The sequence below is a fragment of the Numenius arquata genome, chromosome 6 (assembly GCF_964106895.1).
Source record: "Numenius arquata chromosome 6, bNumArq3.hap1.1, whole genome shotgun sequence".
NCBI classification, from domain to species: Eukaryota; Metazoa; Chordata; class Aves; order Charadriiformes; family Scolopacidae; genus Numenius; species Numenius arquata.
This window is the reverse complement of record NC_133581.1, coordinates 66,619,523-66,636,827: the sequence shown is the minus strand read 5'-3', so window position 1 is coordinate 66,636,827 and position 17,305 is coordinate 66,619,523. Positions and strand designations below refer to the sequence as shown.

General features: G+C 50.6%; 1 protein-coding gene across 3 annotated transcripts; it reads right to left on the bottom strand.

The window, feature by feature from the left end:
• Window positions 1-2,546: 2,546 nt before the first annotated feature.
• Window positions 2,547-8,307, bottom strand: BMP4 (bone morphogenetic protein 4). 3 transcript variants are annotated; one of them, XM_074149172.1, is made up of 3 exons: window positions 5,489-5,629; window positions 4,585-4,961; window positions 2,547-3,608 (listed from the first exon to the last, which is right to left on the bottom strand). In XM_074149172.1, the coding sequence occupies exons 2-3, from the start codon at window positions 4,952-4,954 to the stop codon at window positions 2,767-2,769; spliced, it is 1,212 nt and encodes a 403-aa protein (XP_074005273.1). In that variant the 5' UTR covers window positions 4,955-4,961; window positions 5,489-5,629; the 3' UTR covers window positions 2,547-2,766. The 3 variants fall into 3 exon arrangements, with proteins under 3 accessions (XP_074005273.1, XP_074005274.1, XP_074005275.1); XM_074149173.1 differs by lacking the exon at window positions 5,489-5,629 and adding an exon at window positions 8,280-8,307 and having other exon boundaries at window positions 2,608-3,608; window positions 4,585-4,971; XM_074149174.1 differs by having other exon boundaries at window positions 2,608-3,608; window positions 4,585-4,908; window positions 5,489-5,552.
• Between the last annotated feature and the right edge of the window lie 8,998 nt (window positions 8,308-17,305).

Sequence of the window (17,305 nt, the reverse complement as noted above, 5' to 3'; positions counted from 1 at the left end):
AAAGGGACCCGATCCTGGCTTCCCTGAGAGTTTTGTTGTCTTTTCCTACTTTTCAACAGTTTATCGGGTTGAGAATTTTGCTAAATGCCTCCCTGAACGCACGAGGCCACACAGCAGCCTGCCACCCCTGTGGGACAGAGGGACGTACGCACACGGGGAGGGAAACCCTCAGCCCCCGTATTCTCTGTTAAATGCAAAAATTTAGACATGTTCCACTGCGTAAATTGCTTCATGCATCCGTGAATATTTTGTAACACACATCACTTCTCCCATCAGCTGCTTTATATCCAGTTTCAATCCTTACCAAATTCACAAAATTGAAATACTTTGATTTTTTTTAAAAAAATAAAAAACAGTTGGTTTTCCCCCAACTCCTCCCTACAGTTTCTGAGCAGAACACCCCGCGTAGGATCTCACCAGCCTACCACCGGGGCGGGAAAACCAAAGCAAAGGAAAACCTCCCAAAGGCCACGTATGCGTCGGGACAACCTCTCCCCTCGCAGCACCCACGGAAAAGCAAGTGCCTTCTGCCTCTGCGGGGCCGAAGCTTTGATTTCATCACTGAAACGCAATGCAAAAATAAGCACCAAAATAAACAGCTCCATAAAAGCAGCGGGAACGCAGCAAAGCGGTTGGAGACCTCTACAAGGAGAGTGACCTAAATCCAAGAGGCATTTGTGCTTCGCTTTGTAACACTCTCCCCAGCCTTCAGCCTCCGGGACAAGCCGGGATGCACCGACGAACCTGGGAAAAGTCTCTTTAACTCTTTTTTTTCCTTATAGAAAAAAAGCACAGTGATTTTTTTATTTTTTTTTTTTTCCTCCCCAAGGCACCCTCCCACAGTGCCTGCCCTGTGGCTGCCATGGGGCCCGGAGACCCCCTTTTTCCCGGGCCGGGGTTATCGGCGGCGGGGCAGATCGGCAGAGATGTGTGTAATTGCCCTGTCAGGCAGCTGAAAGGCGCTCGCCTTTAGCTGATGCCACTTCAAAATGAAATTCTTTCTTTGGCATGGCTATGTCTGATATGCAGGCATCAAAGGGGGAGGCAGCAGGTCGCCGATGCCCCGGGCCACACATTTCCCTTCTAAAGGCAGGAATGAGAGTGTCAGCTCGGGGCCGAGGGGGGCCCCAGGAGACACAACAGCAATAACCCCAGCAATAACCTGGGGCTCCCCAGCAGTGGGGTGATCCCCCACACACACATCTGCCACAGCCCTATAGATGCTGTGCATCTCCATGAGTACCCACGCGGAGCCTGGGGACACTTGGTCCCCATAGCCAGCATCCATCGCTGCCTCGTGGGAGGCTGTGGGGACCCCACAGCACCCGGCTGGGGGGGCACAGAGCCGCCCCAAGGCTCTCTGGCAGCAGAGGGGATCCTGTGGCCCACTCCTGTGCGGCGGCACCCAGTGGGATAGAGGGTGGAAAAGCCTCGCTGGCACCAGAGGAGGTTGAAGGCTGGGTTTTTTTGGTTTCCGAGAGAAACGCAGGGCCATGCTCTCCTCCCCCCCGCGGCTCCCATCTCCTCTCTCCACCTGCACTCTTCAGGGAGCCAAGGCTTTTGGCAAGCTTTCCACTCCAGTTTTTATTGGTTTCAACTAAGCTGCCCCTTTCAGAGGGTTGGAAAGCTTCAATAATTAAAGGAAAAAAAAAAAAAAAAAGAAGAAAGGAAAAAAACCCAGAAATGCATCACGCACCCTCACCCTGCTCCCCTCCCTTCCCACTCCCAGGAGCACTGAGGACACCAGCCCCACGCTCGCCCCCCATCCCAGGGCACAGCTCCCGATTTTCCAAGCCCAACACAGTCCATCCAATGGGTTTGGGCCAGGGGTTTCTGTCGGTAGATACCTCCAACCCTACCTGCTCGGCTCTGATCACCTTCCTGCTCGGAAGCAATTTGGAAAGGACACAGCACAGGTAGCTATTAGCTAACACATATTTAACTGCTCCAGATATCTTTTTTTTTTTTCTTTTTTTTTTTTCTTGGCATTGTAATGGGGCGATTTGATCTTCAAAGGACCCGTGCAAACCTTTGAAGCTTCCTAAAGAAGCCAATCTCCAGTGGGGAGGGGAGAGGTGGGAGGAGGTTGGAGGGGGACGGGAAATGTTAATAGTTTTAAAACCTGGGGAATCCTGAAGTTGGACGAAGGGTATAAAACCCAGCGGGTTTAGCATAAAGCCCTCAAGGTAAATCTTCACCTTCTTTTCAAATGCATTTTTGGTGGGTTGCTTTGCAAAGGCTTGGGCCAGGGTAGCAAGGTCGGCTCTATTCCCAGCGGCCGGGGAGAAGCAGCTCTTAATCTCCGGGGACCCTCATCTCCCACGTGGCGCAGCCCCAGCCCAGGGGGATCCGCGGTACCTCGGCGAGAAATAATAGAAAGACTAAAATTTGCAAAGCTTTTAAGGGGAAAAGGGGTGGGGGAGAAAACAGGGGGGTGGGTGGGTGGGGAGAAGATGAGGAGAGAAGATAAATTCCCTGCTGCACTCCCAGCCAGCGCAGCCTCGGCAGCACCCTGAGAGGTGAGACACAAAAATGCATTTACCTTTAAAATAATGACTCATTTTATTTTTTTCTTTTAATATGTAGTTATAAATATATTTTGTCAAAATATATGATCATTATTGTCAAAAACATTTGCACATAAAGTCATAAATAAGGTCAAGGTGAACGTTTAGTTTAGAGAAGAGTCCAGCTATAGCAAGCAGTTCTGGGGTGGGACGGGAGGGAGAGAGAAGGGGAGGAGAGGGCGGCGGGGAAGGGGGGGGCTCAGCGGCACCCGCACCCCTCCACCACCATCTCCTGGTAGTTTTTCAGGACCACCTTGTCATACTCATCCAGGTAGAGCATGGAGATGGCGCTCAGCTCCGTGGGCACGCAGCAGGCCTTGGGGATGCTGGAGTTCACGGAGTTCACCAGCGTCTGCACGATGGCGTGGTTGGTGGAGTTGAGGTGGTCGGCCAGAGGGAAGGGGCAGTCCCCGTGGCAGTAAAACGCCTGGTACCCCGGGGGTGCCACGATCCAGTCGTTCCAGCCCACGTCGCTGAAATCCACATAGAGGGCATGGCGGCGGCAGTTTTTTTTGTTCTTGCGGGAACGCTGGTGCTTGGGGCTCCGGCGGGCTCTGCGGGTCAGCGCGTGGCCTCGGCCGTCGTGCCCAAAAGTGACCAGGAGCGGCCTGAGCTGAGCCCAGTCCCCGCGCCCTTGAGGTAAAGATCGGCTAATCCTGACGTGTTTGCCCTGATGAGTCTGTGCGTGGTGGAGGTGGGTCACCTCGATCACCAGCCCGTGGTTGGGTTGCTTGTCCTTGGTCCACCGGATCACGGCCGGGCTCACATCAAAGGTCTCCCAGCGCGTCACGTTGTGGTGCACCAGACGCGTGTCCAACAGGCGCGTAATGGCCTGAGCGCGCTCCGACAGCGGCTTCATCACTTCGTAAATGTTTATCCGGTGGAAGCCCCTCTCCCACGCCGCGCTGGGTTCCTCCACCTGCTCCCGGTACAGCCGCAGCTCCGCCGAGGAGATCACCTCGTTTTCCGGCACGCTGCTGAGGTTGAAGACGAAGCGGATCCGGGGCGCCTCGCTGGGACCCGGGACGGTCTCCAGGTGCTCTGGAGGGGAGCGGGGCGGGGGGTGGGGGGGAGAAGCAGTAAAAACAAAAAGCAAAGAAGAGCATGTCAGCCTCAGGGCACAACACGCACCCACGCTCCACCAGCACCTCTCCGTTCCCCCCGCGCATCCCTCCCGGCAGGACCCGGAGCGGTTCCTGCCCCGGCGCCGCTCGCTCACCCTCTGCCGGAGTGAGTCACCCCTTCCCATCTCGCTTCCCCTTTTGGGGAGGCTTTTCCCCTTTCGCTTCCTCTCCCTCTCCCCCCCCCCCCCCGCCCCCAATCTCTCCAAAATCAACTCCCCAGCGAGGCGCAGCGCCGCGGAGCACAGAGGTGCCTTGTTACGGGGCACAGGGGGCAGGGGGGGAGAAAGAGAAGCAAATTCCAACGCAGTAATGATGCGGCTGGATTAATAATTCAGATTTACTTTGGAAAAGAAACATCCGCTAGGAAACATTTGGATCAGATTACAAGGGCCTATTGAATAAACCTTATAAACACACAGCTGTAAGTATTAAATTCGAGTAAGGGTTTTTTTCGGATTTTTTTTTTTTTTTCCCCCCTTAAGAGCAAAACCAGGCAGCAATCGCTTTGATAGTTCAAAAGAAACACACCAGGGGCGAGATCCCGCCCTCACTTTACTCCCGCATCCGATCCAGAGCCATGAAATCCACGCGAGCCCAGGGAGTGACCCCCAGGCAGAGGCAGCGAAGGAAACTCGCCGTTGTCAACAGAAGCCCAAGCCCCTCACAATATGGTCAAGCTCGGGTTAAGCACGGGATGCTGGACAAAATTCGGAGCAGCACGCCTGTCACCCACACACAGCAGGCTGGGCTGGGCGAGGGGGGGGAGGTGGTTTTTCCCCCATAAATTCGGGGCCGGACACGTCCCGCTTCTAAACACATTTGTAAGCTTCCAAACGCCAAGGAAATCCCGATCGCTCCCGGGGCTGGGAATTTACCTCCTTCCCATCACTGACCTTCATGGTGGAAGCTCCTCACGGTGTTCGCCCGGCTGGTCGATCGCTCAGGGTACTGCAGGCTAATTTCCTGGAGGCTTTCCTCCTCTTCTCCGGACTGGAGCCGATAGAGATCCAGCATGTAACTAGGAATGACGGCTGACTTGCTGGGCTGAGGCCGCCTTCGCAGCCCAAACATCTGCAGCAGAGTCGTTTCGAAACCCCGCAAGAGTTCATGGCTTTGGGCAGAGCGGCGTCCGGATCCGGCTTGTCCCTGAAGCTCTGCGACTTTCTTCCTGCCGGTCTCGGGTATCAGGCTAGCATGGTTGGTACCTCCTAGCAGGACTTGGCATAGTAGGATGACCATCAGCATTCGGTTACCAGGAATCATGGTGTCTCTGGGGTGGAAAAAAAAAGGCAACAACAAACAACAAGGAAAGTCAGGATGAGAAGCAATCATCCCCCCCCCCCCAAACTTGAAAATAATAATTAATAATAATAATAATAATAATAAATGGCAAAACGACATTAGAAGAAGCGTGTTGTTTCCCCCCCACCCCGAGAGGCAGCAGGGATTAGCCGCTCGCCCCGGGTCGCTCGCCGCCCGGTAGCCCCCAAGGGCAGGCGGATCTGCGGCGCATCCCGGCCCCGCTCGCCCCGCCGGGCCGGGTCGGGTCGGGCGAAGCTGCGGCGGCGGGGCCCGGGCGCCCGGTTCGGCGGAGCAGGGGGGCCGAGGGTTCGCGTCCCGCCGCCGGACCCCGGGATGGCGGGCGAGAAAAAAAAAATAAAGTTTTTTGGTTTAAAAAAAAAAAACAAAAAAACCCAACAACAACAACAACAAAAAAAAAAAAACAACAAAAAACTAAATTAAAGAATTGTAAAATCTCAGAAGAGCGAAGCCGAGGAAGAAGAGGGCTGTACTCACTGACAGCAAGCAAGGCATATCAGCACAGTCCATGATTCTGGAGAGCCAGCCCGGACCCAGCGCGCCGAAAGCCCCGGGGCAGCGGTTGCCGAGCGCCTCCCGCGATCGCCGCCCGGGCGCAGTGCGGCCGCCGCCGCCGCCGGCCCCGGTTTTCTCCCGGCCCCGCAGTCACGTGGAGCCGCGCACCCCCGCCAGCCCGGCCCGGCCCGGCCCGCCGCCCCCGGCCCGCCCCCGCCCGGCCCGGCCCGGCCCCGCGGGGGGACGGCCCGGCCCGCCCCGCCGCCCGCCCCGGGGAGGGGAGGGGGGGGGGGGGGGAACGGAGGGATTGCGCCCCGGGGGTCGGCACCCCGCTGGTGGGACGGGGTGAGCGCGGTCTCCCGGAGGAGGGGTCGGGGGGGTTCCCCCCGCTCTGCTCAGGTGCATCCCCGGGGGACCGGCAGGACCCCGCCGCCCCCTCCTGCCCCCCTCTCTCTCTCTACGGAGGGGGGGGGGGACACACCATCGGCGTGGGTGCCCCCGGGGTGTCCCTGTCACCGCACGCCGGACCGGTGGACCCGCCGAGGGGCCGGTTTGGGATGGGGAAACTTGGGAAGGGAGACTCGGGAAGAGCCTCTCCCTTGGCGAGAAGGGAGGGAGCGCTTGGGAATGAGAAGCAGCTGGAGGGAGAAAGGGACGGCGGCTGAGACCCGGTTCCTCCCGTGCTCGCCCCCCCCCCGCCGGGCCCCGGGGGGGTCCCGCTGCTGGAAACCCCTAGACGCCCCCGGGAACCCGCTGCCAGGCCCATGGATTATCCCTGCTCGGGGTTCCCACCCACACTCCGGGTTTTCTCGTCCTTCTCCACTCCCTTCCCTCCCTGGCTGCCAGAATAACTCTCTCCCCCCTTCCCACCAGGCCAGGTTCCCGGACCCCCACCTAGATGTAAAGCATCCAGGCGCCTTCCCAAGCCAGCACGGGCTGTGTACAGCCACATCTGGCCGCTCCGGAGGGGTAGGAACCAGGGTCTCCTGGAGGAAGGATGCTCCCTGCCCCACCAGTTGCCCTGGGCCAGCTTTGGGGCTGAGAGTAAGAGCCAGGCTTCCCAAGGCTTGAGGCTGTTCCCAAGTGGGGTTTGGGAACAGACTGGTCTGCCACTAACACACATGAACTGGACACACTGGCAGTGACGTATGAACAAGGTACAGAGAAGGCAGCTCCTGGGAAAGACCCCCCCTAATGAAGAGCGATGGATGCCACGTACTTTGAGAGAGACAGGTTAGACTGAACGACCCCGTGGTAAATAACGACAACTCCACCAAGGGTTTAAAATATTGTCCCTTTGCCCTGCTGGAGTATCCCTTTGTGTGGGGGAAACTGTCATCCACAGAGAGAAAAGTCAGTTAATTTATGAGACCAAAAGATGTGGTCATGGGGTGGCCACGGGAACTCTTTAAGTTCATCAATTAACCATGACCAAAACCCAGCTCAGAAACGACGGCTGCGAACCAGCACGGTCCCACAAACCACCAGGCCGCTGTGCCCAAACGGACATCAAGCCCACGGCAGCGCGTATCGGCTTCCTTACAGCACTGCCCCGAAGCTCACACGCCATCAGACACGACTTCTTTTAATATTTCACTTTTTTTCAGCTCGTATTTTTTTTTTAGTGCCCGACCCATGCATTAGAAGAGCCCAGGGATGTCACTGAAAGGACACACGCAGATAAAAGGCAGTGCTGACACTGTAATATCTCTGAGTTATTCCTATACCACTCCGAGTTTAAAAGAAACATCTGTTAGCAAGGTATTTGGGCTATGAATCCATCAAAATTTGTGAAATATTGCTATCGCCATTTCAAATGTATCACACTGTGTGTTATTCTTAACAAGGAAAAACAATTTTTGGAGTAGCTGCTGTGCAACTTTTTAAAGTTAAATAACATTTTCATTGAAAATACTCCAGTCTATAAACAAAGTTTACGCAAGGGCCTGTATAGCACCGCTCTTAAAACAGACCTCCGGATTTGGAAAAGCAACTCTCGCTCCCTCTTTGCGGGAGCAGCAGCGCCACGTTCCGCTCTTTGTCTGAAGACCCCGACTCGGATTTGGGGTGGGAACAGAGAGCGGCCGTCGTTTGAAACGTTTGCCCCTGAGGAATTGGGTCCCGCGGCATCCGGTGCCTGCTCTCCTCAGCCGTCCCGTTAAACCGAGATCCGAGAGGTCTCTTAGGCGATGCTGGTTAACCATCCCTCCGCGCGAGGAGGTGGCCAGCTGGGGACAGAAAGCCAGCGGAGAGCAGCGTGGTTTAGGCTCTTGCAGGAGGCAATAGTGTATTTGAGTAGTTTATTGGTTACTAAGAAGTGTTAGTCATGGGGAAAGCTGTAGTATTTATTCCGTAAAATGTAAATACATAACCCAAACCACAAACGAATAACCGGGGATGGAAATAGCGTAGCATTTACTGAGGGAGCTGAAATGCATTTCCACAGAAGCTGTATTTCCTTAGCCCCAGAGAGAGTAATTCACCTTGAACGTAGCTTCTGCTCAAGCCCGCGGAGTTACACACAGGCTGAACGCGGTCCAGGCACGCTAAACAACCGAGTGTGTTCTATATTCCAACCCAAAAAAGTGAATGCCAAAATGGAGCTAAAAATACAAACGTGGAAGGTTTGAAAAGCAAACACTGCAGAGTTCAGCGGTAGATACAACATCGCGCGTCTCTTAAAGATCCAGCACATCAAAAATAGAGAACGTTATGTCCATGCTCAATGCAAGACCTCCCCCTGCATCACATCTCGTGCGGGTGAGAGGGGGGATTGGTGTGGTTTTTGCCTGTGATCCAGTCCCAGCTGCATTCAGGGTTCTGTCGCCAGCTTTTTTCCTCTCTGACTTCCATGAAAAACCTTCTGGAGATCTCTGTCCCTGGACAGCCAGACCATGGGCCTCCTCTGGAAGCTGAGCACCAGGTCACTGGGGACGTCACCCTGCAAAGAATGGCCAGACAAAGAGGTGATTCGTGTACGTACAGACCTTGACTATGACAGAAGACTTGTTTTGTTGGTGGCAGCAAGAAACCCAGCAGCTGACAGGTCTCCTGCAGGCTGGGTACCCAGCTCTGCTTGCAGAGGGGCAATTAGTCGCCTTTTTTGTTGTTGTTGCAACCCAGTAATCATGGATTTGCCCAGATGCCTTTCTGATAAAATCCCAGCCACTAACATTTGACCCAGGTTTCGTGTCCTCAGGACCTACCAGCGGGCTCCACAGGTCGATGTTCAGCACCTCTAGAAATGAGGCCAGCCCTGTTTACAAGGCAAACTTTTCCCCTAATGGCAGCATTTCAGGAGATGCCTCTGGACTGGGAGCAGAGAGAGACCTTCCCAAACCAGTTCTCGCATCCTCTGTTATTTTTAGAGCAGCTGCACCTTTTGGGCTCCAAAGTTTGCAAACAACCTGCCTTGGGAAAAAAACTCGTCTCACCAGATTTGTGCTTGAGCAGAAACAAGCCTAAAACCATAAATAAATAAATAAAGGCATATGTCAGAGACGTTCTAATGACATGAATTAGAGGAGGAGATGCCCATAAGTGTGCGCTAAGATCAATTCCCTCCTAGCCTTTCCTTTCAACTGCCTAAGCTTGTCAATTAAAACAAAGGGAACTGAGCAAACAACTCCGAGGGATTACATTTTCCAAAGTAGCTCTTCACTAAAGAGCCGGCCTACAACCGCTGAAAACAAGTGCAGCTGCTTGAATGGCAAAAAGAACATTTTTTACAACCACTCTGAGATTTTCCTCATTTCTCTGAACGCTTCAGAGCCGGCCTATTCCACCACCATTTTCTGCCTTCTCTTGAATAAAGAAAGCCACGCTTCTCCTGAAACACAGGACTGGGCCCAGCTTGGACTTTTATTTGGGCTTTACGTTAATGTGTCCCTGCTGAGGCGTCAGGGCCACGTCTAGAACCACTCACTCCTGAGCTAAGAAGAGAGTCAGGTTCGGGATTGCTGCTTTATTCCAAACAGGTTGGTTTTTGGTTTGTTTGTTTTTTTCACAAATACATACAAAAACCCTGTGTGGGAACATTAAAAAATGCAGTTATAAAAAGGCAGCCTTTGGTAATGAGATACACAGCAGCTGAAGCAGTAGGATTGTCTGCTTTTTCTATTTTTAAGTTTTTAAGGATGATTTCTATTGTTCCGCAAATACTGTGAAAGGGTTGACTGTCCCACACAGGGAGAATGTTTAGTTGCTTTTACTTGTCTTGTTCATTTTTTTCACTTTTCAAAGATCCCCGAGACTGAGCACGCCTAGAAATCTCACCCCTTGCATTTCATACGTACATCATCAGTCTTCTCCTGGGAGAGTGTAAGGTCTCCGCTGATAAATATTGTTCCTTAAGAAACGCTTGTGTGGTGCATCAAAACTAGGAGGCCTGTGTCTTAAGGAAGCACTTCAGCAATCCAACTCGTAAAATAAAGGTAGAGCCATTATTAATGGTCTACTATTAAAATTTTCCTGAAACACTTCTGTTGTAAAACCATCTATACATCGATTGGTTTCCTTGATCAATGTTACAAGAAGAATATGCACTGATCTCCTGCAGCTTTTGGAAAGAAATGTTGCTTTTAGCACACATTTGCTTCCGCACCACATTGCTCCCCACTCAATCAAAGCCTCATCCCTGAGAAGCGAGAAGGACCTTCAGAAGATGATGAAGAACACATTCTTCCTGCTCTGAAACTGTTGCTGGTACTAATAAAGACCATCATTCTCCTAACGAACGCCATACGGCCATATGGCTAGCTCAGATAAGCAGATTCGGTTTGGATCTGTTGAGTCAGGAATACTTTTGGAGACCACCACAAGCGTTGGCAGCTCCCGTCCCGTACATACCACTTCGGCACGTCTCTAGCTCTGAGATGCAGCTTTGTCTGAGTTCAGCTGCCACTCTGATATTTCAAATGCTTTGCTCTTCCTCGCCGTCTGGCAACGCTGCCAAATCTACCCTTCCACACCACCACGTGGCACCTCCGGGGTGCCGACATGTGTCTTTGTCCTTTAATTGTATCTTGAGATCTGCTATCATCAGAAGCGTTAATGATTTCAAACACTCGCACAAGGCGTAAATAAGCAGAGCAGGCCAACTGCTGCAAAAATAGCTCACGCCAGCTCTATTTGATTTTCAGCAATAGCAAAGGACCTTTACTGGTCTGTTTAACTGGGAGGCGTTATCTGAAGTGCTGGGAAATGTCAGCACATCACTAAATTTTGAGTTCATTACTGTGAACATCCTCACCTGAAAGCAGAGAGAGAAGACCCTGCCAGGGATTCCCGGTCGGGAGACACGGACATGCCCTGTGGCCTCCATCCCTGGAAATAATAAACTGGTGGGGCTCGTTTGTACCGGTTGCCTGGTGACAAAGCACAGGCTCACAAATAATCATCAGAACACGGATGGTTCTTAGAAAGTACTGAACAAATAACCTTACACAACGAACGTGTATGAACAGAGCATGAGCCTCCCACAGACATGAGACGAGGAAGAGGTTGGTTCTGAGGGAAAATGTGTTTTCCATACACTTATCTATGAGGCTGGGGGTTGTGTGGGCTTTGTAGGTATTCCTTGTCAAGCTACTGTCCTGCTTCTCACCCAGTGTCATATGGGCTATGTATATACATGTGTGCACACAGAAACAGATGTGGACACACACGTATCCATCATGTTTGGCTAAAACATCCTGAGAGCAGCAGGATCCTAACCAAGGTGGGACCTTGGTGGCTTATCCTAGTACAAACCAATCCATCTCAGTGCAGTGGCTTTGACAGGACAACCCAGTTCACTGCAAATATCCGACAGGTTTAATCCAACGGGTAATGCCCTGCACAGCAGAAGGAAGGAGCTAAAAGAACCTGCGGTCCTTCCCAACAAACCTTTTAGCAGGACCTACTTCACTCCGGTGCGGCAAGGCTCTCTCATTTATTATTGATAAAGCAAGCTAACGAGCGAGGTGTTAACTGGGTTTATTTTCAGGGTAGAGACATTCTTACTGTTACCTGCTCTGCTCCATTCTGGGGCAACAAAAACCACTCGTAAGCAGAATCAAAGCCCAACTTTTCTCCCAAACAACTACTACCCAAAAGCACCTGAGCAGGGGCACTGCTTGTGCCAACAGCAGTGAAACCTGATTTCATTTTTGGTTCTTTTCTACATAAGCAATTACCTATTTTCCCCTCCACTGCTTCCATCATACACAGACACTGACTCAGCAGCCTAAAGGAGGCCTTTAGCTACTTGGGAACTTCAAAGGTAATAGGTTTGGTGCAGCGCTGCAAGTACTGGGACGCCTAAAGGAAGGCTGGTCTAATGATGAAGGAGTTGATTTGGACTTCAGAAGGTCTAGGTTCAGCTTTGTCCTTTTGTGACACTGGCTAAATCACCAGGAACCTACTTTATCCGAGTGGCTAAGTATATGCTTAACAGTGACGAGTAATTAAAAAAAAAATGGGGAAAGCAGGCAATTAGAATTAAAGGGATGTCAGAGCCTCCATTCTGGAAGAATAAGAGCATTTTGCAGCATTCTCAAAAATAAAGCAAAAATGTTTTCGTTCCAAACAGGTCCTCAAATTCCAAGCCAGCAAACAGAAGGTTTTCAAACCATTTCAGTGGGGCTCCAGTCCCTGGGGACAAATTGGAAGAGTAAAGACTCTGCAGAGACTCTGTATGATCTCTCATTTACAGAATACAAAACAAAAGCTGCACTGCCCCACAGACCGTGGGGAGACACCCAGTGATTCACGTCCCACCCACAGCAGAAAGACCTGGGCTGACCCAGGTGGGTTAAGCTGGAGAAGAGCAGATTTAGATTGGCTATTAGGAACAAGTTCTTTACCATGAGGGTGGTGGAACACTGGAACAGGTTGCCCAGGGAGGTGGTTGAAGCCCCTTCCCTGGAGATATTCAAGGTGAGGCTCGACGAGGCCCTGGGCAACCTGGTCTAGTTGGGGGTGTCCCTGCTGACTGCGGGGAGGTCAGACTAGATGACCTTTGGAGGTCCCTTCCGGCCCGGACCATTCTACGATTCCATGATTCTATGACCCTCTCTCCTGTCGCACCCGCTGGAGAAGAAGAGCAGAAGGGAGTCGTTGCTGTGGGACATTTCAGGAACTGCAGAAGCAAAAAACTCCTCCATAAGGAAGAGGCGAAGGCGAACATGCCTGGAAACTAGGAATTAAACACATTGTAGTCAGAGGTGGGTTTCCAGCATTTTCCAGAAATAGTCGTCAGGGCTTTAGATTACTGGCTGGCAGCCACACAGCCCGTGAACTGAAGGGAGGCCAATTTCTTGACCTGCAGGCTTCAATGCAAAGACAGCCTGTACTCCCTGATACCTTATCCAAACGATGCGGGCAAACCAGCGCTGTACGTGTGTACCGTGTGTGTCCAATCCCACAGGCAAACCAGGCTTTCTATTAAAAAGGATCCGTTGGCAGAATGCACTTATTTTATTTTTTTCAAAATACCGGTCACCAAACTGCTTACAGAGGAACAAAACCGAGGAGCTGGCTCATAAAAAAGGGAGAAGAGGGACTTTTAGGAGAGGAATATCTAAAAATCAGTTGGAAGAAGGAAAAAAAATGAAATGGGAAGAAGGGAGTGAGTCTGAAGACATCCCGTATCTCACTCTCTCTAACATCTGAAGGGACCTTGGATGCAAGGGGTTGCTCACCCACCCAGAGGTCCACCTGGGCAGAAGGGTTGAGAGAGCCAGACCCCAGAGGATAAGCAGGAAGACAGAACAGGAGAGAAAACCGATAGGGGAAAGAAGTGAAAACCAAGAAGGCAAATTCAGTCTGGGCAAAGGGCCAAGGCAAGGCCAAGTGCAATTCTAGAAAACGGGACCCAAGCCAAAGCACCAAGGTGTCACGACAGGCAACCCAGAGTGACGCACCTGGCAGGTGCACAGCATCACCCAGACATGGAGAGAAAGAGGCTTAAACCTAGATTTTTGAACAAAAGGCTGGGGATGAAGGGTCTGAACCAGCAGTTTCTATTTGTGCAGGATCCAGGGTTAGCATAACACCGGTATCTCCCAGTCCCAGCCCCCTGGGCACACTGGTGTCACGCTTTGAGTCACAGGAAAGCAGAACTAAGCTGCAGCAATTTCCCTGAGGACCTCTTTGTTCCCCTGGTCGCACCCTGCATTCCTGCTTGTTCCATCTCCATCCTGCTGACTCTGCTGCCTTTTCCCACCCTCTGTACACATACCTGATAAGGCAACGGGACCCAGAACCAGGTATTGTATGCAAACCACACCACACCCCCATTCAAAGAATTATTGCAAAGGGCAAATGGGCAGTGTCATTTATAAAAGTGGCATCAGCTTATAAATATTATCACAGAATCATAGAATGGTTTGGGTTGGAAGGGACCTTAAAGACCATCCAGTTCCATCCCCATGCCCTGGGCAGGGACACCTCCCACCAGATCAGGTTGCTCAAAGCCCCGTCCAACCTGGCCTTGAACCCCTCCAGGGGGGGCAGCCACAGCTTCTCTGGGCAACCTGGGCCAGGGTCTCACCACCCTCACAGTCAAGAATTTCTTCCTCGTATCTCTTCTAAATCTCCCCTCTTTCAGTTTAAAACCATTACCTGTATCCCTCACAAAGACCCAACATGGAGCTAACTCCGCGGCTGCCAAAACCACAGTGTCATCTGTCCTGCCTCCAGAGGCCCCTCAGCAAGTGACTTCATCTCCCATCACTCTTCCCCCATGTAACTGCTGGGTGCAGAGGCAAAGTGGGGTTGAAATGCTGCTGCTGAAGTGGATTAAGACAGATGTTGGAAGAGCAGAGGACAAAGTGAGAAGGCCAAAGAGGACTTAATGAGTATTGACTTGAGTCAAGGATAGTGGAGACAAACCCCAGATCCAAAGCACAAAATAGCAGCCGTCCAAGGTGAGCCTGACAGATTTCTCTCAGTGTGGTGCCACAAGGACAGCTTGGACTTGCAAAGCTGTTGTGTGGTTCATTTCCCTCTCTTGAGATCACTGGCAGCCACCAGCAGTCACCATTTCTTTTTCAGAGGTTCCCCAGCTGGTAAGCCACCAAGAGCCCAAGATGAGACCACCACAGAAGAGGTACTTTGAAATGGATGGCACAACTGGATCACTTCCATCATGTTTTCTGTTAGGTAGAGGTTCTTGGAGCAGGTGCTTGAATGTATCTACAGGTTTAAGAATGGCTATGGCCTGGGCGCTAAGCAATAGTCACCAGAAAATTGGAGACCTAACTACTCTGCCTCTGCTTGCAGGAGGTGTACAGCTCTGTCATCTCAGAGGTAGCTCCCAATCCACTCTCAACCCTTTTCAGCAGACAGAGAATTTATCTCATCCTAGCATCATCCATTTCCTGTCCATGCAGGATCACCCTTGCACTGCTGGGCAAAAACTCTTTTGACTCAAACCAGCAAAACTCAAAGTCCAGTCTGAAAAAAAACCCAAAGCACCCAAAAAACCACAGCCAGCAGATGAAAGGCATTTTAAAAATAAAAAATAAGTAAGGGCTGGGCTCTGTTCTGTTGCTTGAGGCATGTTAATGCTGGGTTCATACATTTCAGATTCTTCCCAGCAACAGAGCTCCCAAAAGACTTTGTCTCTTCAGGGCGAGCAGCTCCGTGTCTCCCATGGCAGAGGGCACAGGCAGTGATCTGGCTTGCGTTACCGGCCAGGATCAGATGATAGGTAAAGATCTGTGATGCCGAGCAGCAGGCGCAGCTGGTCAGCAGCTCACAGGTCAGAGTCTTCTCCTTCTGTCTCAAAATTCTCCCTCACCTTCCTTTTGCAAAGCAAGTAGAGACCTTTCATTCTCCGAAGACTTTTGTTGCTACCAAGCTTTATGTATTTAAACATCTCTGCATGAGTAAGATTTTAGCACAAGGGCATTGGCACAGTATGTTTCAGGTAACATAAATTTCTTTATTATCATTTTTTCTGTAAAACTATTCATTTTACTGCCCCATGGAAGATGAAAATCCAGTAAATCCAGCCAAAAAACCTGCCCCGCATCCCTGGGTCTTAGGAAATGTAGATTTGTCACCTTTCACTCTCTTTGCATCATGTTAGATTTCCCCCGTGTGATTTTATGCTGCTCAGACACCTTAATGACCTGAGTGGTCCCAGGAAAGGGGAACTGGCTTTCTCTGCAAAAAGCCCGGTGTTTATTTGCAATTTGGCTTACCTGACTTGTTTAAAGTGTTATCAGAATGCACACAGCTACTTTTTTTCCTTCATTTTCACTTGATATCCAAGATTTGCTTGAATTGAGAAGGTCTAAAGCCTCAGGCATGATTCTGGGTGTTCTCAAGACTTAAATGCCACTGCTTAAAGAGTTAAAGATCTAGATGGCTGCACTGAGAGGATGATAAACTAATCACTCAGTCACTGCTGGTGAGCCTGGTGTCATTTACTGAAACATGGAATGCATTTAACAATGTAAAAGAAACTCCATGCAGTGCAAAAGCCAGAGATGATTGTGAGATTGTCAAGGTTTACTTTGGAGAAAGTCCTCGGTCTAATTACCTACCTTTAAGCAACAGAAGCATTTTTCCCCTCGTTGAAGAAGTTAACATTTTCCTTTCAAGCCAATGGAGGGTTTTTTTTTTACGTGACTAAGGACTGCAGATTCTGTTGAGAAGACTACAGAAATTTAAGACAGAGACCGGGTAGAAGAAATAACTCTTCTAGGGAACAAGTAAGAAAAGTTTCCTATCATCATAATCATAAGAAAAGTAGAAATAATAATTACAGTCCTAGTACTGCACATTTACCTATTGATGTGTGTCTTCCAGTTCTGTGGAGTGGCTTCAAAGAAAAGGACAGCTCTTGGCACTCGACAGAAATACTTAATTAAAAGCCAGGCTCTGTTTTGGTGTTATAGGAAGAAAATGCTTCAAATCATTTTCCCTGCAATCTCTGAGCCATGAAGAAAAAGAAAGACCAGGTCCAACATTTTGGTTTTGCATTTTAGAATTTGGTGAATATTGGCTTTTTTTTTTTTTCTCTGGCCTTAAAATGAGATCTCAGTTAAAAATCAAGATACCAAAAATGAATCCAAAAATGAATAAACCATCTAAGGGAATTTGTGATGCTCACCCAGTGAGCATCCAAGCTGCAAATAATATAACTTTATTATCTTTTTAAACTATTAAACTTTGAACGGTGCAACTCCATTGTGCTAAGTGGTTGGTACAGGACTCTTTCCCAGAGCCCTGTACCAAATCCCACAGCTACTGTCATTGTTTTTCATTGATGGGGAAGTAAGGCCCGGAGTGACAGAGGATATTCCTCCAGAGCAAACCGAAGGTGTGAGCATAGCTCATCTTTGCAGATCAGTGTCACTTTGACCCAGCAAAAATAGGCAATAATAGACAGTGCAGTGACACGGGCTTAGTACGTACCAACAGCTTAACAACTCCCCAGAGACTCTGGGTGAGGACTCTGATGTGGCCATAGCACTTCCTTGCAGCCCAATGTCAATTTGACCGAGTAAACACAAGTAATAATAGAAGAGGAAGCAATATCAGCTTAGCAAGTGTTAACTGCTCATCAGTTCTCCAGAGACTCTAGGTGGGCACTCTGCTTGCCAGCTTGGACTAAGCTTGTCCCATGGCTCTGCTACTGCAACCCAAATGACTTCCGAGGAGGAGGAGGAGGCAGAAAAACATACATTCTCATGACACCTACCTTCATAACAAGCCTGACAAGATGGCACAGGATCATTTTCCCCGCTGGGTGATGGCTGATGGCTCAGGCAAGTTCTGCTGGTGTTGGTTAGGGCAGTCTCTGCA

Bases quoted from the DNA above. Each gene is read 5' to 3' on its own strand.
- BMP4 (XM_074149173.1), bottom strand. From the start codon at position 4,954: ATGATTCCTGGTAACCGAATGCTGATGGTCATCCTACTATGCCAAGTC. The intron at 3,609-4,584 runs GTCAGTGATGGG...GCTCCCCTCCAG, and splicing joins GAGGAGCTTCCACCATGAAG to AGCACCTGGAGACCGTCCCG.